Below are 26,663 nucleotides of genomic sequence, written 5' to 3' on the forward strand. Positions count from 1 at the left end.
GTTTTTGCCTATTGCAAATAACGCTGCAAGGATTGTATATGCATTTCTGTTAGTTAGATATTTAGGACTGCTAGGATATAGAGTGTATGTTGAGTTTCAGTCTATGTTACAGTTTTCTGAAGAGGTGATATCAGTTTCCCTTTTCTCCAGCATTAAATTGAGTGTTCCATTTGCTGTGCATACTTGCCAACATTTGTTGATGTTATTAATTTTTTTTTCAAAGATTTTATTTATTTATTTTTTCCCCCCAAAGTCCCAGTAGATAGTTGTATGTCATAGCTGCACATCCTTCTAGTTGCTGTTAATTTTTTAAAAATATTTTTAGCCATTCTGGTTGTTACGGTGTCTTATTGTAGTTTTAATCTGCATTTCCTGAATGCCTAATTGGAGTGCCTGTTCATGTTTATTGGCCAATTGGATATCTCCTTTGTCAATTATCTGTTCAAGCCTTTTGCCCTTTATTTTTATTCTGTTCTGTTGATCTGTTTATGTATCCTTATGTTGGTACCACACTGTCTTATTGCTGTAACTTTATAATAAGCTTTTACCTATTTTAGTATATGTCCTCCAACATTGTTCTTCAAGATATTCGTGACTATTCTTAGCCCTTTGAGTTTCCACATAAATTTCAGAAGCAGCTTGTCAGTTGCCACAAATAAATAAAAAGCCTGCTGGGATTTTGATTAGAATTCGTTATGCTAGGAGATTGTTTTGGTGAGAACTGGTATCTTAACTATGTTGTAGTCTGTTTACATGGTATATACCTCCATGTATTTAAGTTGTCTTTATTTTAGCTCAGTTTTGTATTGTATATATGTATATTTTCTTTTGTGAGGAAGATTAGCCCTGAGCTAACATCTGCCAATCCTCCTCTTTTTGCTGAGGAAGACTGGCCTTGGGCTAACGTCTATGCCCATCTTCCTCCCCTTTATATGGGATGCTGCCACAGCATGGCTTGACAGGTGGTGCGTTGGTGCGTGCCTGGGATCCGAACCTGCGAACCCCGGCCGCCGGAGCAGAGCGTGCGCACTTAACCGCTATGCTACCAGACCAGCCCCTTGTGTTGTATATTTTTTATTAGATTCCTTCCCAGGTATTTGGTTTTTTGAAATGGTATTTAAAAAAATTCCATTGTCTAATTCTTTGTTCCTAGTATATAGAAATTAGTTTTATATCAATTTTGCTATCAATTTTTAGTTATTAAATTCTTAGTTTTATCTGTAGATCCTTTAGAATTTTCTACCTACACAATCCTGTTGCTGCTAGTAATGACTCTTTTATTTCTTCCTTTCTAAAATTCTTTTCCTTTTATTTATTTTTCTTGCCTTACTGCACTGTCTGTGGAATCAGCAGCACACTTACTGCTCAGACTATTGATCTGTGAATTTATTGATTATTTAGTCAGCTAACATGCATTTATTTAGCGCTTAGTTTGTCTCTTTTAAAGATAGACATATCTAACTCTCTGTTTTATTTAATAGTGAACTGAATTCAAAGCTGCAAGATACTTTAGAACAAATCGAGGTAAGAAGGATTATATCATAAGTTAAAAGGCTTTTTCTTTTCAGAGGTTTTTGAATAGCATAGATGAATCTTATGTTTTGACTTTTCTGTTATTACCAGTGTTTCTAGGTCATGCTTTATTGTTACTTTTCATTTGGAATAACTGTATGTAGTCAAGTTAGTTTTAATCTACTTGTAAACTCAATAATAGTTTTGGAATTATGGGATCTGAAAACGCTATGTGAAAATATCACCATATCCAGAAAGATCCCAAAACTGTTAGTCATAGGTATGTTCTCATGTAAATTATAGCCAAAATATTTACCATGTATTAATTATTTTTTAATATCAACTACTTCTTTTTAGTGAGTTAATTTATTTAAGAATAATTATTGGCTGATGAAAACCCTCCTAAATCCCTAGACTTCATAATAATATTTCATATAATTCATAAAAAATGTAGAAACTGGAAAGGAAAAGATATGTCATTGTGAGCATGATGTCTTGCTTTTCCTTCTACATTTATTCGGAGTTCATCTCTTAGCAGTCTTTGCAAAGCAGGGCAGTCATTTTAGTAAATTTAATAAGAATTATTTTATTTCTTCTGGTATTTTATTTTATTGTTTTCCTGATAAGAGTACTTATAAAAGTTGAAGCTGGACTTTCAAGTGACCTTTTGTGAAAGTAGTTTTGGATCATAAACGCAATTATTTACTAATTGTAAGAATGACAATTTATTTGAAAACCATAAAGATAACTGCTTTGAAAATCCCTTATGTAAAAACTCACTTGAATATTTTAAGGAGGACTTTCTTTAGAAAGCCCAATATCTCTTCACTGTTAATATACAATATTATTCTGTACTTATACAGAAAATCATTATTTTAAAATGAAATCATTGAAATATAAACCCATAAACAAAGTGAGTGCATTTAGATAGAAGTACATACCTGAAGGTATGTACTTTTAAGATCAATGTAGTTTTGTTGAGAATTAGTTTTCAGTGATTACAGGAGGATTGTTTTATTATTTTTCAATAGTCCTACAAATTCAGTACATATAATTGTAAGATTTTAGCAGATGCTTGAAGAAACATAGAATTAAGTAAAAATAAAATATAAAATTTCTTTAGTAACTATTATACTTACTTTGTGTCCCTTGAAACACTAGACATGTGTTTTTAGAAACTCACATGTTAATAACATCTCAGTAAACTTGATTATAGTTGGTACTAAATGAGAATTATAATTTATATTTTTATTTAAATTTGTTTTTGACTATTAAATCCAGTGTGATAGTAAATGTGTTTAGATATTAATTAAATGCAAGAAATTAGTCTTAATATTTTCTTTTCATTGCCTTAAAAACATAACTCCTTAACCATCTCTTGCCTCCTCTTTTAACTACATAGGAACAGTTGGATGTAGCTCTTTCCAAAATCTGTAAGAATTTTGACATTAACCATTACACCAAGGTTCAACAAGCTTATCGACTTCTTGGAAAAACACAGGTTCGTTTTGAAAGGATGCTTGCTTTTTGCTTAGTCAAGAATTTGTTGATCTTCATGATTGATTGAATCTGAATATTATTAATGTAGTGTCCTGTTTCATTTAACAAAGTAAATTTTTATGCTGTAATAAGAGTTAGTAACATGGTTGTTCACATAGGCTCAGAGTGTGTGTAGTATTATTAAAACATTACAGAAATTTGTTTTGAACTGTGAAGTGTTAGGTTTAATATTGTCACAATTTTATGTAGGTTTTTAAAAAAGTATAGGATAATTCAGTGGGAGAGGATGTGTAGCCTCTTTTATTTACTTCAGCTCTTGGTCTTGAATGAGAACTTCTTAATTTAGAGCTTCATGGTTCCTAGATGGGCGAGCATCGCTCCCTCAAAGTGGTATGTAAACTTTTGTGCATTGTGTACATTTGTCTGTAAAACAGGTCCATTGCATTCATCAGATTTTTTAAAAGATTCTTTTATCCCTAGAATATCCTCACTACTCCCACGATACATGGCTTTCCATACTCTTACTACTCAAGGGCTTCCTTGAAAAACTTGCAACAGGGGCCATGGTTTGAAAGTTAATTGTACCGTGTGCATGTACAGGATTATACATTTATCTGTAGAACAGCTGAACATGATAGATGTAAATATTTTCTTCCCTTAAATGTCTCCTGTCTTAGAAGGAAATTATATTTCCTTTACCAAAGCATTGAAATTCTATTCACATTTTAAAATCTGAATAAAGAAATCTGATTGTTTATTGTACGTTATTAATTTTCATGTCTTAAGCTATAACTAGGGAAAAATACAAGAAGGAATACACTTGGTAATTTTGAGTGACACGTAAAGACCTTTGAAAATATGATTGTAACTTCTGATTTCCCCCATGAGATGAATTCTTTCACTCGTTAAATATTTCTTGGTACCTACTATGTGTATTGCTCCAGGCAGCTGGATATAGGCCCTCATGTCTCTTACCTTCTAACGAGGGAGACAAACATTAAAGAAGTAAATGAACATAATGTCCGGTGGTCACAAGTGCTATAAAGAAATATATATCAGGGTCAGTGGATGGAGTGATGGAAAGTACTGATTTATATAGGATAGTCAGGAAAGGCTTCTCTGAGAAGGTGACTGTTGAGAAGCATCCTGAACAATGTAAGAGAATGATGGCAGAGGGGATCCAAAGGTGTGATTATGCATGACATGTTTGAGAAAGATCAGGATGGGTACCAGTCATAAATACAGAGTAACAGAGCAGTATTCATGATTCAGATTTGTCTTTAGTGGTATGATGTTCTGGTTATTTGAAGGGTTATTTGCAAATAATCAACACTGCAATTATAATTCTGTGAATAATAGTGATCTTTGTGCCATAGCTATAATTGGTAAAGATTTTTTCCTATGTTTTGCAAATCTGTTGACATTTACTTTAATAACATGAAATTATGTTATATATTTTTTTCTTTCCATAGACAGCAATGGATCAACTTCATATGCACTTCACCCAAGCCATTCACAATACCGTGTTTCAAGTTGTTCTTGGTTATGTGGAACTATGTGCAGGAAACACAGATACAAAATTCCAAAAGCTGCAATATAAGGATCTCTGTACAGTATGTAGTAACTTAATTACTGTTGCTATGTCTCTTTTTTAGTTTTTAAATTCATATTCCATCTTTCTTAGCGCCTACTCTTTGAAGAAATAAAAACAAATATGTTTGCCAAAAGTTTTTTTTCGTTCCATATTATTCTTTTCCTCAGAGAAACTGGAAGATTCAGTCGCGCAAATGGTAAAGGTTGATGAGATGGTGCAGAGTTGTGGAGTGCGGTTGCTTCTAAATGGACTCTCTACCCTCTCATAGCTTCTTTTACCTTCTCTCTCAGGCTCTTAATGCTCTTCTATGATTGCATCCAAGGTGCTTCTAAGCAATCGTCTTTGCTAGTTTTCCGTGTACACTTGCAGTCTTTTTGTGTTTATAAGTGCTGTTCTGTCAGCATTTATAGCTAATTTTTCTTCTTCATTCTTTTTTTTTTTTTGTGAGGAAGATCAGCCCTGAGCTAACATCTATGTCAATCCTCCTCTTTTTGCTGAGGAAGACTGGCCCTGGGCAAACATCAGTGCCTATCTTCCTCCACTTTATATGGGACGCCGCCACAGCATGGCTTGACAAGTGGTACCTCGGTGCGTGCCCGGGATCCAAACCCGGGCCGCCAGCAGCGGAGTGCACGCACTTAACCACTATGCCACGGGGCCGGCCCCTCTTTTTCATTCTTAGAGAAACATAAGTCTGTAGATAATATAATCCACTGGTGAGAAGTGAACTTGTGTGGGCTCTGTTTTAGAGTTGGTCCTGCTGATGAATTAATGTAGAGTGTGAGGAAAAGAGAATGATGTACAACTGGGAGAATGGTGGTGTCATTTGCTTTTACAGGGATGACTGGTCTGCAGTGGAAAGTCATGAATTTTGTTTGATACGTATTAACAATCAAGTAGACTTGTTGAGGAGGTAGTTGGATAAAAGAACCCAAGGAGATCAGAGCTGAAGTTATAGATTTGGGAGTCATCAGCATCTAATTGTGTTTAAAGCCATGATACTGGACAAGAAGATTGGGGAAAAGAGTATAGATAAAGAAGACACAAGGGCCCTGGGCCTTCTGACATTCAGGGATTGTGAGGAGGAGAGACCAGGAGAAGAGTCTGAGAAAGAGTAGCTGGCTGGGTAGGAGGAAGACTAGGAGCTAGTGGTGTCACAACAGCCCACAGAAGAAAGTGTTTCAAGAAGAATTCACTGTAAACCTATCTCAGATGCTTCTGAGAGTCTGAATAAGGTGATATCACAAAATTGACCACTTGATTTGACAATATGGAAGTCCTTGTTGACCTTGGTCTCTTTAATTCTAGCCCAAGAATCTTCTGTCTCTCACTAGAGATTTTCTTGAGTTTTCTCTAATGTCATCTCAGAAAATAACCATTCTAGGAAGTAGATATCTATTCTCTACTGTAATTATGTCCAGGAATTAGTGTGAAATTAAGGTAATCTTCATTCTTCAGTGAGTTTATTGTCAAAAATGCAGGTTATATGTTCATTGGAAACTAGAGAAGTATTCTTACTTGAGCTACAACAAATATTCCAGAAGGATGTGACTGTATATGACAGGTTAAGAATTAAGTTAGTAATGACAATAGATGATTGTTAGTATAGCTAAAAATGTCTTTTTAAAATCGCTTCATAAATCATGAGGACTGTTTCACAAATTTTACAAGTATTGTGTGATATGGTTGCATAGTTATATTTTTAAATATCCAGTTTTAAGTACGGCCATCCTTTGATAAGTTTCAATGATTTTGATATGTGTTGGTTTTATTTTTTTATTCATATATTTTCTCAGGTTGAGAGTATATATTTTTAAATTAAATATCCAAACAATTAATTTTATTTTTTGATTCTATTAGTGTTACCATCACTAATAGATGATGCAGTCACTAACAGATGATGTAAATGGTAAAGAAATTTATTACAAGTTATTGATTTTTTCTGTTAAAGCAGAAAATAGCTTTTAATAATTAAAACAAACATTTTAAACAAATTAGGCTTTTGTATTTCAGTCTTCTTTACTTTGGTTAGATCTGGTGTATGTGTACGTGTATGTGTGTAGTGTATTTTGACCATTACACTTTCATATGCTTTTAAAAGTCAGACATGTTTGTGCTTATGCTTCTTGAGGAAGTCCTCTGTGCAGTTACGTAATACAAAGCTGAAAGTTGTATTTAGCTTATAAATTTTTGTAAACAAAAATTTATGCTTAAGGTTTTACCATAGCATTATTTGTGAAGTAGCTATGTATATTTCAATTATTAGATAACAAAGGGCTTACCTTCTTGATTTCATCTTGAGTAAATGCTTATTAAAATTACTCCCAAGAAACATCTGGTACTTCTTTATAAAATTATCTGTATATGTGTGATAGTAGGTGAGGTATATATAATTAAATTAAGGAAACAAGTGATTCATTGGTATACTAGAGCTTAGCCATAGAAAATATCCCCAAATACCTCCCGGCCCCACAGCACAGCAGGCACATATATTGTTATTCATCTAACACAGTTGTACAGTTCTGGTTTGTATTCAAGCTGTGCTAAAACATTTTGGTTTGAAGTGGAGAAAACTGGAGCAAATGCTAATGATGGCTTCATGGAGGAGTTTCTTTTGAGGAAAGGATTTAACAGAATTAGGTATGTAGCTTCTTTGTGTTGAAAGAACAAACTTAGAGGAGCAGAATAATGAGGTGAAGAATGTGATGCATTTTAAGGTGGCTCATTTTCTTTGGCACTATTCTTGATAAAAAATTAAGGAAGTTAAGGGACCAGCCTGGTGGCATAGTGGTTAAGTTCACGCACTCCCCTTCAGTGGCCTGGGGTTCGTGGATTTGGATTCGGGTGCGGACCTACACAGATGTTAGCAGACTGGCACAGATGTTAGCTCTGGGACAACCTTCCTCAAGCAAAAAGAGGAAGATTGGCAACAGATATTAGCTTAGGGCCAATCTTCCTCACACACACACAAAAAAAAATTAAGGAAGTTCAGAAATTACCCTAGACCTCTTAGAAGTATTTAAGTCAGTGCTGCTCCAGGTAGGTAGGGATCTGGACGTCTCTTTGAAACCTAACTAACTTTTATAATATTGAGTCATATTTGACATGTTTAAACCAGGTAAGATTAGGAAGAAATTATTTCTCATCAGATTTATTTGTTTAGTTAGTTTGATGAAAAGATGTGAACTTTTAGTAACTGATTTCTATAAATGAAGGTGGTTAGCTCAGGAGAGGAAAAATGGAGGGAACCTTTAGAAGTTTAATAAATAAGCTGATGAAAGGAAATTTAGATGTGTTCTGGTGAGGAAGGAATATCAAGTTTCTGGAATGGCACAACTCAGGCAAAGGAGATAATTTTTGAAGGAGCCTTGTGTTAGAATGTAAGGTTCTTAATTTTTCAGTATGTGGCAATTAGGAATCATTTTAGCCCTGATTAAAAGTAAATGATAGGGCTGACCTGGTGGCATAGTGGTTAAGTTTGTGTGCTCCACTTTGGAGGCCTGGGGTTTGTGGGTTCGGATCCTTGGCATGGACCTACACACTGCTCATCAAGCCATGCTCTGGCGGCGTCCCATGTACAAAATAGAGGAAGATTGGCACAGATGTTAGCTCAGCAACAATCTTCCTTAAGCAAAAAGAGAAGATTGGCAATAGATGTTAGCTCAGGGCCAATCTTACTCAGAAAAAAAAAAAAAGAGTAACTGATAATAATTATGGAGGAAGCACTAGTGCGAGAGCTTGTGTAACAATGGAGTGTCAGGTAAGAAAGAGGCAACAGAGCCCTCAGGAGGTATATCGAGGATGTTGATGGCAGATTTTGAAAGTGAGAAGAAAGAGCCAGGGACTTGGGCTGTTGGTTTTCTCTGTACAGTAGCAATATTTTGAAGGAATTCCTTAATCTTAGATAAAGTTTAAATACAAAATTAAAAAATGAAATAAATGAAATGGTACACTGATCAGAATTGAGAGAGGGATAAAGTTCTTATAAACAGGGCACAACTGTGTTTCCTTTTTTTTTTTTTTTTGAGGAAGATTGGCCCTGTGCTAACATCTGTTGCCAGTCTTCCTCTTTTTCTGTTTTCTCCCCAAAGCCCCAGTACATAGTTGTGTATCATAGTTGTAGAGTTGTAGCTCTTCTGTGTGGGACACCGTCTCAGCATGGCTTGATGAGTGGTGAGTAGGTCTGCGCCCAGGATCCGAACCAGCTAACCCTGGGCTGCCAGAACGTGTAACCGCTGCGCCACCGTGCTGGCCCCATAAGTATGTTTCCTTTAAATGGAAAGAGATTGGAAATGAAAAGAGAGAATCATCTGCTTACGCTTACTCATAGTATTTTTTTAAACCACTTGCAGATATCAGTCTGTTACTGAATGGGATAGAATGAAATTGAACTAATTTTTTTATATCCCTTTACAAAGAAATCTGTGGCAAAATTAGCGTTCTGTTCTTATTTACTCTGGTAAACAGAGAACTTCAAAGTTCTTAAGGCCAGCAGCATCCTGTCCTGTTGTGAAATTTTTGCCATTTGTGTCCTGTCACCATTGCTCTAAGTTTAAAAGTTTAGTTGGCTTTCAGCTTTTTGAAATCATTTTGCAATTGAATGTACTTATTTTTCTTTCTTTACTAAACTATGTTTTCTAAATGATTTGATTAGAAGCACAGTTTTTTTTTTTATTTTGCTGAGGAAGATTGGCCCTGAGCTAACATCTCTGCGTATCTTCCTCTATTTTGTATGTGGGACGCCTCCACAGCATGGCTTGATGAGTGGTGTAGGTCCACGCCCAGGATCCAAACCCGCAGACGTGGGCCACCAAAGCAGAGTGAACTGAACTTAACCACTATACCACCGGGCCAGCCTCCAGTTTTTATTTTTATAGTTTATCTTTCAGTCTGGTTTCCTTGTTTTTCTTGAATGTATTGGCTTACAGTTTTTAGATCAGTAATTTAGGTTCTTTTCAAAAATGTGTACAGGGCAGGCCCGGTGGCGTAGCGGTTAAGTGCATGCGCGCTGCTGTGGTGGCCCCAGGTTCAGATCCTGGGTGCGCACCAATGCACCGCTTGTCAAGCCATGCTGTGGTGGCATCCCATATAAAGTGGGGGAAGCTGGGCGTGGGTGTTAGCCCAGGGCCAGATTTCCTCAGCAAAAAGAGGAGGATTGGCAGATGTTATCTCAGGGCTGATCTTCCTCACACACACACACACAAAAAAAGTGTACATTATTTTGAAGTGCAAATAAATGACATACTTAGCAGCAAAATTTTCAAATAAGAATTAAACCTCAGGGCCGGCCCCGTGGCTTAGCAGTTAAGTGTGCGCGCTCCCCTGCTGGCGGCCCGGGTTTGGATCCCGGGCGCGCACCAGCGCACTGCTTCTCCGGCCATGCTGAGACCACGTCCCACGTACAGCAACTAGAGGGATTTGCAGCTGCGGCATGCAGCTGTCTGCTGGAGCTTTGGGGGAAAAGAAAGAAAGAAATAAAATTAAAAAAAAAAAAGAATTAAACGTCATTCGTTTCTGGAAAGGACCAATGTAAAGGGGCGTAGTGGTTGCTTTATTTACTTAAAAAATTAAACTTGTTTGCGATTGCATTTACATTTTGATGTACCCTGCATGTTTACACCAGTTTGTAGAGAGATTTAAAGACACCAAGTGGAAGCTTTTTATTTAGTGACCTTGTAGAAACTCTTTGTAGGTTATTTGAAAGTTTGTGAAGTATGCATCAGTTTAAAAAGAAAATCTTTTTTTACAACATTTCTTTGGCAGGCTGATGGGTTTCCCTGGGGAGCTTATTTCAAGATGTTAATTAGGATGTTATTGATTAATTTTATGATAATAGAGCTGGCTAAGCTGGCTGAAGTTTTCCCAACCATTTTTTGCAGTTGTTCATTTCCAAATGATCTTAATGAGTTTTGAGTTCTGTTTTTGAAATGAACTTGATAATGTAGTAATACTTTGGGAAAAAGTGTAGTGTTTCTTTTAGAAAAAACTTTTTTAAATCATTTCAATATTTGTTTTCTCAGAAGTTGACACATCAGAGATGTTTAGTAGATGTTTGTTGAGTGAGTTGGATTGCCCTTTTGTCTCTAATTGGTGTGATCTTGACTTTTCAAATTTCGTCAAGTTAAGGAGGAGAGAAAACCAACACTGAGCATCTTCTCCGTGCCATGAACTGTAACAGGTGCTTTGTAAGCATACATCCTAGACAGACAAACTAAAGGCTAATGTTCCATTCTTCTAGGCTTTTAAATTTTCATTCTTATAAATAATATCTCTTGATATTAAATTGTAGTTCAATGTCAGTTTTTTTGAGTGTCAATAAATATCTTTAGTAAGATCTCTGTTGAAGATATAGTTTATTTTGATGTTCATATAAAAACCGAAAGACAAATTCCTTTTTTGAGTCAAAAACATGTTTCTGTTGCTAAATTCTCAGGGTGCTTTCTGTTGTGAAGAATTAATGTATTTTCTCTTATCAAATAGTGTGAGAATATACAGACTGTCTTTACCATAGATGATAAGCTGCCAGGAAGTTCAGAGCTAAATTTAATGTTCATGTGTAGTAACCATCTTTTTGGGTTCTCTATGGAATTAACTGCCTCTTTATCCTTTTTCTGTCTCTGACTTCTTAAATTAGTCTGTTACTTATATGTTATTACATCACTTACTATCTTTATAAACTTAGAATATAGATTATATAAGTAGTTGCTCAAATTAAGCAATTGTTATTATGCTATTTACTCTTAAAAATACTCATATTTTAAATTATACAACTAAAACATTAATTGTAGGAAAATACAGATAAGCAAAAAGAAGAAAATAAAAATTAATATTTTCTGCATGCAAAGCTGGTTCTTTTAATGTGTGTATAAGCAAATAACCTTTAAAAGTAGGGTTATGCTGTACACACAGTTTTATAACATTTTTTTCCATTTGCTATGTTATAAACAGTTTTCTATTTCAGTAAATATGCTACCCATAAAACTTTTAATGGCTTAACAGTATTTCACTGTAAGAGATCCTGTGGATTAATTAACCAGTTTTGTACTCTTAGATACTTGTTATTTCCAGCTTTTGTCATTATGGACAACACTGTAGTAGATATTCTTAAAGCTAAATCTTTGCACACGTCTTTAATTATTTCTTTAGGATAAATGATGAGAAATGAAATTCCATTGTCAAAGGCTTTGCATTTTTAAGCCTTTTGGTTCATATTTCCGAAATTGCCCTGTAGAAAGTGTGTTTCAATTTACAGTCCTCATCAGCAGTGTCTGCTTTTATCCCTTTTCCTGTACATATTAATGCTGATTTGTATTTAATAGCTTGATTGTTGGATACCAGAAGGTAGCATATCAAGAATAATTTATGTTGTTTATCACTCAGGCATATTTAGGATGTGAAAGAAATTAAACTGGGACATTTCATTGATTGTTGAGGTTAATTTGGTTGATTTGGTTGGATAGGGACCTTTCCTTTCTTACTGGAAGCTACAAATTTAAACATTTTGTCAGAGAGAGAAACCTTTTCTGCTGGAGGAATAATATTATTTACTTGAGTGCTTTATGAGGTCTGTTTTAGCATATTTAAGAATTTAGCTGTCAGATTTATTCTTAGCACATATATGTAGCACCCAGTTAATTTTCGTATATATGAATTGTATATTGATTTCTAAATATTTAAGATAAAGAGGTTTTGGTAATTTTTAAAATTCAAAACTTAATGATCAGAAGATAGGTAAGAAAAGTTTATCCATCTCTTCCATTTTCCCTGCCCTTTACTCTTGGATTGTCAAGAACTGTGAAGGGTCTGAAATTTTATTTTACTTGTAAACTAACAAGCTAGCCTGTTACTGTTTCGTGGATGCTGGTAGAAGACACAAGACTCCATTTCCTTAGCACTCGGACTTGCTAAGTGTAAACCCATTCCCTTGTCACTAGTCAGCTTTTGTTAATCAAGTAATCAGCTTGATTACTTGAAGTTCAGCTCAGCAAGGATAAATATGACTTTCAAGAGTTTATAACCTAGTAAGGTCACATTAATTATGATCAGAGGTAGAGTAAGAAATGTTTAAACAACATAAAGTATCAGTGAGGTCAACACAGTTCTTTAAGGGATCTAAGGAAGACAAAACTCGATCTTGTTAAGAGGAGGCTGCAACTTTTGAGTTGGGTCTTGGATTTCAACAGGCACAATGTATATGGCTGGGTCCAGGGATATAGGGAAACATCATGAACAATGGCATGAGAGGAAGAGAGCATAGGGCAGGTGAAAGGAACAGTAAGTTGCCCGGCTTGGTTTAACTGGAGTTCAATATGGTGATTTGGTTGTTTCTAATGTATCCTGGACTAATGAGTGCCTGTGGAGTGCCTGCTTTGGGCTGTAGTTATCTGGGTAACCAGCCTTCTCTCTCTTGGCTGGCAGCGGAGGGGTTTTTTAGTTACTTAAACCGGCTCAGGAGTGGGGAGTCCTCTTTGCTGCCATGTCTAAGAACCCTTAAAACTATCACTGTAATTTAAACTGCTGGGTGATTTTTTGTGTGTGTGGGGATTGGGGGTAAATGTTAAACAGTCAACCTATTTTTAGAGTGTGACACACAGCTGCCAGGAGAAACAAAAAATAAGTTACTGGTAGAAAGCCATTCTTGAAACCTGCCAAGAGACCCTGTTCTTAATGTGGTAGTGCTTTTACATTTAAATACTGCCCTTTTTTGGTGATAATCTCAGCATAGGGGTTCACAGCATTTTATCACTTGAAACTTTCAAAGATAAATTATATATTCTGATTACACATGTTTTGCTTGTTTTATAGTATTAAGCTATTTGATTAAGGCCATTTAATAGCAATTAGAAAAACTTGAGAATGGTATTAAAGGAGACCCTTTTGTCTATTTCACAATTTAGAGGGTGCTAGTTACTTAGTTCCAAGTTGGCATCGTTTATATCTTACATATTACGTATGTCTTTGTGTGTGCATACATATTTAGTATTAAGGATAAAATGCCTAGGAGATGAAAATGATTTTTTTCACATGATATATTTTTAAATAATGAATCCATTTTGGTACAAGGTAAGTTTTGCTATAGCATATGCACATTTTTATCTATGGAGAGTCATAGTTTTTAAAGCTTCAGGGAGACTCTAGGTTATTTGCTTTATCCCTTGTGGTTTAGATACCTGAAGTGATATGCTGGAGTTGTGACCAAGTAAGTGATAAGTTGGGCCCCAAGCCCAAACGTGTGCTATCCAGTCTGCTATACCGTGCACCTCTCTGGTTTCCAGTGGTTAGTAAGTACTTAAGATATTCATATTTTGTACAGCTTGGCCCTTACAGAAATAATTAGAGGTTGGAGAGATCTTGTAATTGCTTGGCCCAGCCACTTATTTAGGTCCAAAGTTCAGTCTCCCCAGAGATGTTTTTAGTTTCCTGGGCTTGGTGCTGTTTTGACCTGCAGCATATTTCCAGAATATAACAGTGGTCCTCCCCTGAGCTTCTAGTGATGTGAGCTCACAGTGCTGACAGCATTTATCTAAAGATACTGATAACCATTTGTTATTTTTTGAAATCCGTCTGTCAGTGTGTGTATGTGGTTGGGGCGAGGGGGATGGCAGCGCTGGAAGTTTGGATCTCTGTGAGGAACCAAAACATCTGTTCCTTTGATGTTTGTCAGGATGTGATTACAGGGCTAAATCAAAGTGAAACAAGAACAAAATAATGCTTTAAGGATACTCCTAAGAATTTGTATTTTGATGTTTTAATATAAAAATCATCTTCCTGAAATTTTTGTAGGTATTTGGTAATAGAAATTTCTGATGGATATAGAAGTAAATTAATAAGAATTAAAAGACTAAATCTGTCAGCTTCCTTACTACTTAACTTTGCACTTAAGCAACTTTGAAAAGATGACTTTTTTCATTGTGTGCTTCAAATTTGGAAAGGCTGCTTATATTCATTTCTGGATTTACACTGTTCTTTGAAAATGGCCTCTAGATTCTTATTAAACTTATTGTTTATAATTAAGGCTTAGATGTTGCTGGTTTCAATAAGCTAATTTCATCATTTTTATTTTGACCAGGTAGGTTGGTTGAGATGGTTAATAGTAGAAATGGAAGGTACCAAGTGTTACTCTTAGCTGGTAGTGATGAGATGGGAAATCAGATCTGTGGATTTTGTGAAAGTGTTAATCGAGGTTTGGTTAAGGACCCTATTTTGATGTTTGAATTGTGAAGCAAGTGGAAATGCTGTGTTGAGCTTTTTGTATTATAACATCCGGATTTGTGAATCTTCTCTAAATTCTTCTCCCTAGGATATTTGTTACCTTTAAGAATCACCAGAGTTACTATACATGTATGTTATCTCTACAGAGGTGGTGGATTTTTAAAAAATATTTTAGTTTACTTAAAATATTCCTTTCCTGCATTTTTTTTAGACATTTCTAAAATACTATGCTTTTTTTCTCTTCTTCCCTCACCTCACAACTTTCGCTGAATAAATTGATGCTACTAGCTTTCAGTCAAAGAATGGCAGTGGAAAATAGCTCTAGAATGCAGAGAAGTAGTTGATAATTAAATTTGTATTTCGCATATAGTCTTTAACAGAAAACTTGAAGACGTTATTTAGTTCTTTGGGGTGTCTCACTGTGTGAGTATTTTCTAAATTGATTAATTCAAGATTTTCATTGCTATTATTGGTATGTGATAAGAGCATAGAACTGGAATTACAATATGATGCTTCTCTGCCTTGGTATTCCTGGTCTTACAGGAAATGAAGCCCCCCTTAATTGGGACTTGAACTGAGTTGCAGTGTTAAGTATTTAGTAATCAGTGAATGGATTAAACCAATGATGAGGTAGGCAGGAATCTCTAACACTGTTTTATGAAAGGTGAAACTGAAATCCGGAGTGGTTTACTGTCTAAGGACGTGTGACTGGTAAGTTGTGAAACTGGTGCTGCTGGGACACACAGCTTCTAATTCCTCATCTAGGCCTCTTTCTATTATGCTCTGCCGTGTGAAGAAGAATTGGTGTCTGAGGGGAGGTTACATGTGCCATTAATTCAGAAACTCAGATTCTCTTCTTGGCCTGCCTTTTATTTTTTGGTTACTTACGCAGTTATTTGCTTTATTTGTTGGTTTCTTTGAATGTCTTTTGTTATATTCGGGGTTCATCCATGTCTATCTAATAAGATTCTCTATTTGAAATTTGGAGGTGATTTTTATAAGTTAATGAGAGAACACTAGTTGCAAATGATTTTAGTAATACTCTTTGTTAAAAGCGTGAGAAACATTTGTTGTTATGAGAGTTGACACCAGTTGGTTGCATGGTATAGTGGAAAGTGGTTTCTGGAGTCCAGTTTTAAAATGAAATGATTCTTTTAACCTATTGCCAGTGTAGTCTTCAAGTACGGAGATTAACACAACTGGGCTTAAATGTATTGAAAACAGTATTTTTTATCTATCCCACCTTGCCTTTTTTTATTAAACTATTTACAGTATATGTATTTAGTACAATGAATCTCTACATTTGTTTCTATTTTAGAATATAAATTTAGGCAAAACCCATCTTGTTATCTGGTGCTCCGTATATCATAGTCTTACGTTTGCACATATGAACATATTTAAAGATAATGAAATTTGGATTCTTTTGGGAGACTTTTAGGAATGTGCGGTGATTTAGCTAGATCTGTGAATTATTTACAAACTTGAATCAGTTTGGTGAGAAAAAGCTTGCTATAACTTCACTAAATAATTTCAACTTTTTTTGAAAAAAGTTTCACATATACATCCCTGTGTTTATATCTTATCCAAACTTATTAAATTTTGGCCAATTATCAAGAGGTATCATAGTAAAGAACCTCCTTTTCCTCAAATAAATAGGCGAATAATTTGGCTAGACAGTGGTTGGGTGGAGAATAGAAGGAAGTAGTTCTAAGTTTCAATTTTCTGGTTTGTTAAACTGTGACAAGTATAATAAAAATTAATTGGTGGACTATACACAATTATTTGTATATTCATAATTTTTCTTTGGGAAAAAATATGATTAACAGTCTGTTTTATCTATCAGAAAGAATGTTGGGCCATAATTAGGTTAAATTTATTTGCGTAATGTAAATATAAATTTATGCAAAGTTGAGTTTATGAAAATTAAAAAAATTGACTTGTAGAAGAGTACCTTTCTTCAGTGAATGACTGCTGAGTTGCAGCCTAGAACGTTTCTGTGATTTTTGCTTTTCTTTGCCCTCTACTTTTAGCTTTTTCCTGACCTTGCACATCACTATCGGTTTTCGTTACATGTGTGTGGTATAAGAGATCTGTCAGGTGTAATGATGTGGTAAAAATAAACCAAGGAAAAAAATCAAGGCTAGTTCATTGTAGAGGTAGTAATTACAAAAGTAAACCTAAAAAATTACCTTAAATCATGGCATAACCATGCAAAAATATTTTATATTGATCTCTGCAAGACATGTGTAAATCTGGATAGCCATTCTAATTCTTCTATAAATAGGTACCTAAAGCCAATTTGGTACACCCAGAGAAGTTTATCTCCCTCCTGCATTCCTTCCATTTCATCCCCCACTCACCTCTTATAGATAACTAACTTTAGTGTTTTCTTGTTTATCTTCCCTGTCTTTATTTTTTGATGATAAGCAGATATATTCATTATTTTTTTCTATTTCTTATGACATATATATAATTTAAAACAGAAAATTTTTCTCATAGATATATCATATGAAAGGGAAAATTTTTTTTAATTTAAAAATTTACAAAATGCATATGTCTGCTTATTATTTTTCACAGTTGCATACTGCTCTGTTGTGTGTATGAACAATGATTTGTTCAACCAATCTCCTGTGTTTGGACATTTAGATAGATTCCAGTATTTCACAATTACAAATAATCCTTCAGTGAATAACCTTGTGCATATGTATTTTCACATTGTTTGAGATATATCTTCAGGATAAATTCCTAGAAGTCGGATTGCTGGCTCAAAGGGAAAATATACATGTAGTTTTGTTAAACAATGCCAAATTCCCCTCCACAGGGTTGTATCATTTTGCGTTCTCACTAGCAATGTATGAGAGTGCCTGTTTTTTCCACAGTCTTGCCAACAGAGTATATATATGGTATAAGAGATAAACAAAGCTGGACACTAATTAAAGTGTTACGGACAGATTTTAATCAGTAATATACTGTTGCATTAGGGAAAAGAATCCAGCCTGAGCTGAACTCAACGTCTATTTGTACAGAGGTGATGGGCCATTTTAAAGGGAGAATAAGGGAATAAGGAGGGGGAGGAGCAGGTTCTCAGTAGATTCAGGGAAGTGAAAAATTACAAAAAGCAGGAAGAGGGGTGGAGATTGGTCCACGTGAAACCCATCTGGGTTTGCTAACTGGAGCTTACTGATGTTAGGCTCCTCCCACCTTCTCCCTCAGAGGCCGACAGACAGGTGCCCTACCTTCAGGCCTTGGCTGGAACAAACAGTAAATTCTCTTGGCAGCCTTGAGTTTTCTCAGGCAGGCACTCTAAGGCAAGATAGGGTCATCCCAGGGATGTGGCCTTGAGCTGTTAGAAACTACATTAGTGTTTTGTTCAAGTCTTTATAGGCCAAGATTGAGGCCTAGTGAAGAAGAGGGCTCAGAGGAGCCTGGCTCGAGTTTGGTCAAGGAAAGAATCTTTGTTAATGGTCAGCTTTAAATTTTCACTGATCTGATGGGTGAGAATTTGTATCTTATTGTAGTTTTAATTTACATTTGCCCTATTATGAGTGAAATTGGATGTGTTTTCATATGTTCAGAGGCCATTTTTATATCTTTATTTGTGAAGTGTGTTTATGTTTTCTTCCTCTCTTTCTATAGGATTTTTTGGTCTTTTTCCCCCAAACTTTTAAGAGTTCTTAATAAATATAGGATTTAAACTCTTTATTGTGACGTATGTTTGAATATTTTTTCAAGTTTGTCATTTGTCTTTTGACTTTGCTTATGGTGTTGTGTGTTTTTTTGCCATGCAAATTCTTTTTTTTATTTTTATGTAGTAAAATTGATCAAATTTTACTTTTATTACTTCGAATTTTGAGTCATAATTAGAAAGCCTTTCCCTATATCAAGGTGAGAAATGAATTAAGTCATGTTTTCTTCTAGTGCTAGTATACCTTTATTTTTTACGTTTAGATCTCTTATCCATTTGGAGTTTATGCTTGTGTATGGTGTGAGGAGTGGGTCTAATTTTGTCTTTTTCCAACTGACTATCTAGTTGTCCCCGCACAATTTATGAAAAAGACTATCTTCACCTAAGTGATCTGAGCTGCCATCTTTATCATTCACCATATTTTTATCTGAGGTGTGATCTATTTCTGGACTTTTTTATTGCTATCTCAGTAAATTCATAAATTAACTTAGGGAGAACTGACATCTTGATGATATTGAGACATCCTGAGAATAAGGCGTATCTTTCCATTTGTTCAAGTCTACTTTTGTGTCTTTCAGTTTTCTTCTTAGAGTTTTGGATCATTTTTTGTTAAGTTTATTCCTAAAAATTTACTCTTTTTGTTGTTATTATAAATGGAGGTTTCTCATTCAGTATATCTTCTAAATGATTGTTATTTATGTATATGAATACTATTATTCTTTGCATGTTACCTTCATAACCTGCGACCTTGCTCAATTCTTTTATTGTTTTGAGTTAGTTTTATCATTGATTCTCTAGGAATTATATTCTAGGTATATTATTATGTCATTTGCAGATAGAAGTAGGTTTTTTTCTTCTTTTTCTATTCTTTTGCTTCTTATTGTTTTCTCTAGTCTAATTGCATTGGCGAGTACCTCCAGAACATTGTTAAATAATAGTGGAGATAGTGGGCATCCTTGTCTTGTTCCTGGCCACAGTGGGTATGCCTTAAAGTTTCGTCATCTTGAGGAAATATCCATCCATTTTATTTTCTCATGAGTTATATTAGGAATAGCTGTTGAATTTTGTCAAAGGGTTTTTTTTCAGCATCTGTGGGGATAATCATTTAGTTTGTCTCCTTAGACCTATTAATATGGCTGATTATATTAATAGATTTGATAAGATTTAACCATCCTACCATTCTTGGCATAAACCCCACTTGGGCAATCTGATTCCAGAGCTTAACAACTCCTTTATTTTACTACTTCCTAGTTGACTTTCAGAGATTTGACATGCTTACACAAAAGTGTACTGAGTTAATTACAAAAGTGTAATAAATAAAAATACAAGTTAGGGGCTGGCCCGGTGGCGCAAGGGGTTAAGTGCACGCGCTCTGCTGCAGCGGCCCAGGGTTCTCCGGTTTGGATCTCGGGCGCGCACCGATGCACTGCTTGGTAAACCATGCTGTGGCGGCATCCCGTATAAAGTAGAGGAAGATGGGCACAGGTGTTAGCCCAGGGCCAGTCTTCCTCAGCGAAAAAAAAAAAGAGGCGGATTGGCATTGGATGTTACCTCAGGGCTGGTCCTCCTCACACACACACACAAAAATAAATAAATAAAAATACAAGTTAGTGTTTTTATTAATTGCTTGATAAATGTTTAGTAAATGAGGAGTGTAGAGAAGGGAGAGATTATCATGGAGAAAAAAAACTTTTTGAGGGAGAGAGGATTACTACCAACTATGATATCCTGAGCATCAATCACACCATAGCTATACTTGCTGTATATTTCTTATTTCTACCAGCTGTTTAGCTTGGAGGGCTTACACCAGAGTCATAGTAGCCTTTCAGTGTTTTATCAGCATGATCAGTTGTGGTGGATTGATTACAGGCTGAAGAAATGCTGGGAAATGTCAAATGATGGAGCCATTGCTCCGTTATGACAGATAGAAAGCCTGTAAAATAGAATGGAGCCGTCACTCTACCTGCAGAAAAAAAGGGGAGAATGACAAAATGATAGTTTTTACAAAAGATAGAGGGGGAAAAATCCATGCATTTCCTTTAGGGAGGAGATTTGGTACCACATATTGTTTCATAGCCGTGTTATGTAAAACATTGTTTTCAAGTATTATTGTCAAATATGGGTTGTGTAATTCCATGTGATTTAAAGAATTTAGAGATTGTCAAAGGTACTTAATTTACGCAAATGAAATGATTGAATTCTAAATATGACCTCCTTTTCGCTCGTGTGACTTAGGTCCAAGGATGAATACAAAGCTGCGTTTGCATGCTAAGAAGCACATCTTTTGGGGAAGTTTGCACTGCTGTTTATGAGAACACTTGCCAATTTAGTAGTATATGGATTCGTAGTATCATTTGATTCGTAGTATATGGACCGATATTCCTGATGAATACTAAAAAGCCATATTGAAATGGGAATTACTTGAACAAAATTTTCTTGCCATTGAACTTTCTCTTTAGATACATCAGTGGAAGAAATTTTCTTAATTATCTCTAATTCTTGAATGAATTTGATTAATAACATAACATTTTATTTTGGTTAACTTTAAGTGTTAAAGTAAACATGATAATTTGAAAATTGGCTCTTCCCATTTTCTTCAGCATGTTACACCAGACAGCTATATTCCATGCCTTGCTGATCTGTGCAAAGCTCTGTGGGAAGTTATGCTCAGCTATTACAGGACTATGGAATGGCACGAGAAGCATGACAACGAGGACACTACTTCTGCTTCTGGTAAGAAATTACTTTGATTTGATTTTAAAAACTGAGCTATAAATTTATATACTATATATTTATAAATACCTGTTCATCGTGGTGAAGCTTGCTTTTTGTTTCAGGCTAATAGTTTACATGTGTTATATGTGTACGTACATATATTTACATGTATATATTTTCATTGGGGTATAGAGTCATACTTAAAACTTGCTTTGAGCCTTATATACTTAGTCCTCTTTGCTAAAATCCCTTGACCCTAATCTGTATATTTTAAGAATATTCTGGACTCTGATTAGTCTAGCAATCAGCTGATAATATCTAGGACTCTAAAAAGTCATTTGTTCACCTGAAATTATTCCTTTCATCTTCACATTAAGGAATAAAATTGTAGGAATCAGTAATTTGAAACTTATTCTTCACAGAACTTCATAAAGTTGAAAGGGTCTCTAGAGTTCATCTCCTGTGGCTCTAAAGTAATACTACTGGTATCCTAATACTTCATCATTCCAGAACAAAATTCCAAAGCTATAATTCAGGTGCACTGCCCTGAGCTGCTGGGTCCCTAATAGCCAGACCAGAGAGATAATAAGGCTTATGTTGTAGGAGTGGTCAGAGGTACGTTAGGCATATATCTGGGGCCTGGCCTATGCAAGGGCCTTTTGCTGGTTACCAGTGGACACCCTGCCAGCCTAAGATGAGATAATATCCTTAGCTGTTCCACATAGTTTATTCGCACAAAGGCATACTCTTTTAAATATAAATGTATGTGTGTATTCAGTTGCTTTTGTGGGAGACTTGTTTTGAGGCAGGTCATTGATCTTACCTGTTGACCTGGACGTTGTTAAATTATTTATCTGGAATAGATACAACTGTTCTGGATCTTTAAAAATATAATATATGCATCATTACTTCACTGCATGAGCAGTTCTGCCATCTGTACTTTTATTAACATGCATATTAATTGATAATTGGTTAATTGGTCTTGTAATGCCCTGGCAGTAGGCAGGCAGTATATAGGTCATTGAGCACTGGGTCTCTGGGATCACACTACCCAAGTTGGAATTCCAGCTCCAGTCACACATGAGCTGAGTGGTCTTAGGTGTAAAGTCCTTAACATTTCAGGTCTGAGTTTATATATCTTATCAAATGGGTTTAATCCTAATACCTATTTTTTGACATTGTTTTGGTTGTATAAATATTGAACATATTTTCTATATTTTACATGGGTTTACAATATATGCAAGTCCAAATGTAATTTTTTGGAAAGCAAAAACATTCTGAAGCAGCAAATCTAAAAACGTATACCATTTTTCATTTTCAGAAGGGAATAATATGATTAGTACCGAAGAAACTAATTTTGATCGTGGCTACATAAAAAAGAAATTAGAACATGGACTTACACGAATATGGCAGGTTTGGTTTTTTAAAATTATTTTTTTACAAAAGAATAGAAACCATGTCAAAGTTGTTTTAGAAATTATATTTAAATTTTCTGTATTTATTTGTATTCCTTGAAGATTTAATCATATGTTAGTTTTTCTTTGGAATAAGTCTATCATTTAATTTATATAATTTAGTTGACAGTTATATTTGTCTACAAGTGGCAGTAGAAGAAATCTCTTAATTTGAAAATCTCCAGTGGAAATACTCATATATTCCTTGATTACATTTTTGCTTTTAGTGTCCTAGCAAATTTATGCTTTTCTAAAGAAATTGTTTTCTTATTGAGATGCTCTTTATTTTTATTTCATTTATTTGTATCTTCTTTTCTTTTTCTATTAATTTTAGGAAGAGGATAACTAAATAGATGACATACTTAGGTTGGAATCTAGTATAGAATGAAGAATTTTTTCTAAGCCAATGATTTTTGTGCCTTGAAGGAAGCTTACGTGTTGATTGACTGAATGTATCTTCTTTTTTTTTTTTTTTTTTGAGGAAGATCAGCCCTGAGCTAACATCCATGCTAATCCTTCTCTTTGCTGAGGAAGACTGGCTCTGAGCTAACATCTATTGCCAATCTTCCTCCATTTTTTTCCCCTAAGCCCCAGCAGATAGTTGTATGTCATAGTTGCACGTCCTTCTAGTTGGTGTATGTGGGACGCGGCCTCAGCATGGCCGGAAAAGCGGTGCATCGGTGCGCGCCCGGATCCGTGCGCGGATCCGAACCCGGGCCACCAGTAGTGGAGCGCACGCACTTAACTCCTAAGCCATGGGGCCGGCCCTGAATGTATCTTCTTTTCTTTTGCGGTTTAATAGCTCAATTGTTATCAGATAATTAAATTTGCTAATTTGTTAAAATTTGTTACTTTCTACATACAAGTGTAATTTCTTTTAAGATAACTCTTTTTTGCTTTTTTGGGACTTCTTCCAAGCTTAGAAGACTATAGACCCTTTGACCATTTTTGGTCTTTTAAAATGTATTTTTGATTTTTCTAATGAGGCTGATTTTTAATTTGACAATCTTTTTCAGAATTTCTTTTGAAAAAAATTGTTTAGGAATATATATAATGAAAACATAACTGCAAATTTCCTCAAGAATGACTTAGCAGTTATAATTTAGTGGTCTTCTAACTTTTGATAATTTTATATTTAATATGCTATTTGGATTTATACTTTAATATTTAAAATATATTTATGTGATAGTTATAAGAGGTTTGGCTTCTATATTTTCTGATATGACCATATTAAACTAATTTTTAGTTTTCCATTAATTGTGAGTTTGGGCTGACTTTTTTCTGAATATTATGTATAATGTAAAGGGAAATCTCATACTTGTTGATTGGATATGAGTTGTTTCTGATTTAGTCTCCTAATAGACTCTAATTGTACTTAGTTGAAATTGTAGAATCCATGGTAGAATTTCTGGTAATTCAATGTCTTTTGAAATTTTGACCAGCGTTTTATATAGCTAGTTTCCATTCAGTCTGGCAACCTGCTGTCATTCCTGATATAAGAAAATCTATTAAATATAAGGTGTGGTAAAACTATTCTCCTTTAAGCATTTGGCCAGTTTAATGAAAGTCATCATGCTTTTGAGTATAGATTATTTTGTTTTAGGTTTCAAGCCTTAGAATATCTTCATCTTCACCACTTCCAAGTCTCTTTTGTACCCCCAATATCAGTTCTCAACCAGTTCTAAAACAGGACTGTGCATACTTTAGGAACTCATTGAGTGTTTGTTAAATTGAAATTACCAGGCTCCTAAACTGAAAAAAGCAAGAGCTCTAAAAAAACAAATGGTTTTTGGTAACACATTTAGCTGCTAAAACCTGACATGAATTGAATTCATTTGGTAGCAGAACCTGACCAGTGTTGTCATTAGGCTTGTTATATTAATTATTTATCCTAAAGTGAACATTCATATGTTGCAGGAATATTAATGTGTTTTATTTTGGGATACTGCCCTAGACCCCACTGGGAGTGTTATATAATGTATGCTATCCGTACCATAATACATTTCCAACATCTGAAATCCCAAATTCCGAAGCACAAGTGAGCATGTGACAATTTATAGACATTTATCATAAATTTGTTAGTTGTAGAGATAGTGATAAATGATGATTGAAAAGCATAAGAAGATATTTAACCTCTCTGACATAAAACTAAAATCATAATCACCTTGATTATTGAGATGAAAAGTTTTTAGAATATTGTGGCAAATTTTCCATGTATTTTGACTCAACCAGAATCTTAAAGGAAAAAGGCTGTATCAATCATACTGTGTGGCAGACACTGTTCGTGGATTTGAGAACACGGTGGGGAACCCATGGTCCTTGACTTCATGGAGCTTACACATCCAACCATATGACAGTCTTGGTCTTCCAAGATTTTCCTCTTTAAATATTTGATATGTGAGAAAATACATTTAAAAAATGCTTATATTAATTTCTTTTTATTGTAGAGAATTACGGTTGCAGTATTTCTACTTATTGTGAATTTGAGACTTTTTTTACATCCTAGTATGCCCACCCACTTTTAAAATTCTTCCTTGGGCATTTGAAAAATGACCATGTATTTTCTTTTTTTGTGTTGGGAATTAGGTTCTATATCTATATTAAAACAAGCTTATTATTAATTGTATTATTCTAATCTATATCCTTATTTGTCTTTTGTTTTCTTGGTCTGTGCAGTTCTGAGGGAAGAGGTTTAATCTTCCAGACGATTGTAGTTTTGTCAGGTTTTTCTTTTGTTTGTAACAGCTTTTGCTTTCTGTACTTGGATGCTATGTTTATTGATGCACTGCTAATAACCATTTTACTTAGCTTCTTTGTTTGTAATTCCCTTCATTAATTTTTAAAAAATAGCTCTTTGTCTTGAGGCATTTTGCCATGAATTCTAGTTTGCTTTATTATTACCATTGCTGTATTTAGTTTGTTTGTATTTTCCTGATAAATCTTTTTTTTTTTTTGTAAGGAAGATTGTCTCTGAGCTAACATCTGTACCAGTCTTCCTCTATTTGGTATATGGGAGGCCAGCACAGCATGGCTTGATGAGTGGTGTGTAGGTCTGTGCTGGGATCCAAACCCATGAGCCCCAGGCTGCTGAAGCGGAGCGTGTGAACTCAACTGCTATGCCACCAGGCTGACCCTTCCTGATAAATCTTTGAGCATCCCATTATTTTAAATGTTTTTGTGTCATATTTTAGTTATATTTCCTATAAATGTAAGAAAAAATTTTTTTTCCGAGGGAGACTTTATCTTTTAATAAGGCAATTGAATCTGTTCATATTTTTATTAGTGTTTTAATTCATACTTCTTTAATTGTTAGAGAAGTAGAATATTTAAAAATCTATTAATTATTGATTTGTGAATTAATTGCTCATGTTTTATGCTCAGAGGTTCTAAATGCTTTATATGATAATGAGCAATCCTTTGCATATTGTTTGTCTATTTTCACTTATTTTGTATTTTCTATATGCCGATGGTTAACATTTTTATGAGGTCAAACTATTGACTTTTGTGACTTATGTTCCACTTATTCTTAAAATGTTCTTTCCTATGTAAAGCTCAGATCAATATTCATGTAGTAATTGTAAATATTTATCTAACTCTATATTAATTGCTATGTCCCTAATACCTAGTGTACTGCCTCGAACACTTAATAGGTACTCAGAAAATATTTTTGCCTTATTGAATTGGTTTTTAATCGCTTGAAAACATACAAAAACAGGTTTATTTAATTTGTTTTGTATTTCTTTTGATATATGATGTAAAGAGAGGATTTTTTCCCCCCAAATCTAGTCATTTTTCCCTTCACTACTTTCCGGATAAATTTTTTTCTTCCCTCTTTATGTGTGACGCCTCCTTGTAGCAAGATACGGGGAAAAGAGGAGACTTTGAAGGCAGATAGACCTGGATTCAAGTCTGAGCTTTGTCATTCACTGGGCATGTGAACTTATGCAATTACTTGATCTCTTTTCAGTTTTTCTTCTGTTAGGGAGATAAT

The 26,663-nt window shown here is 34.8% G+C and overlaps 1 protein-coding gene across 2 annotated transcripts in view; it reads left to right on the forward strand.

Annotated features, from left to right (window-relative positions):
- VPS50 (VPS50 subunit of EARP/GARPII complex) overlaps nt 1–26,663 on the forward strand; it is a 131,193-nt gene that overhangs the window by 45,840 nt on the left and 58,690 nt on the right. For both annotated transcript variants that reach the window (XM_058525622.1, XM_058525629.1), the window contains exons 10-14: nt 1,482–1,524; nt 2,915–3,013; nt 4,485–4,625; nt 21,104–21,236; nt 22,540–22,631. In XM_058525622.1, coding sequence (XP_058381605.1) covers nt 1,482–1,524; nt 2,915–3,013; nt 4,485–4,625; nt 21,104–21,236; nt 22,540–22,631 — 508 coding nt within the window. The remainder of the gene's footprint in view (nt 1–1,481; nt 1,525–2,914; nt 3,014–4,484; nt 4,626–21,103; nt 21,237–22,539; nt 22,632–26,663) is intronic.

This window comes from Diceros bicornis, chromosome 3, assembly GCF_020826845.1.
Source record: "Diceros bicornis minor isolate mBicDic1 chromosome 3, mDicBic1.mat.cur, whole genome shotgun sequence".
Taxonomy (NCBI): domain Eukaryota; kingdom Metazoa; phylum Chordata; class Mammalia; order Perissodactyla; family Rhinocerotidae; genus Diceros; species Diceros bicornis.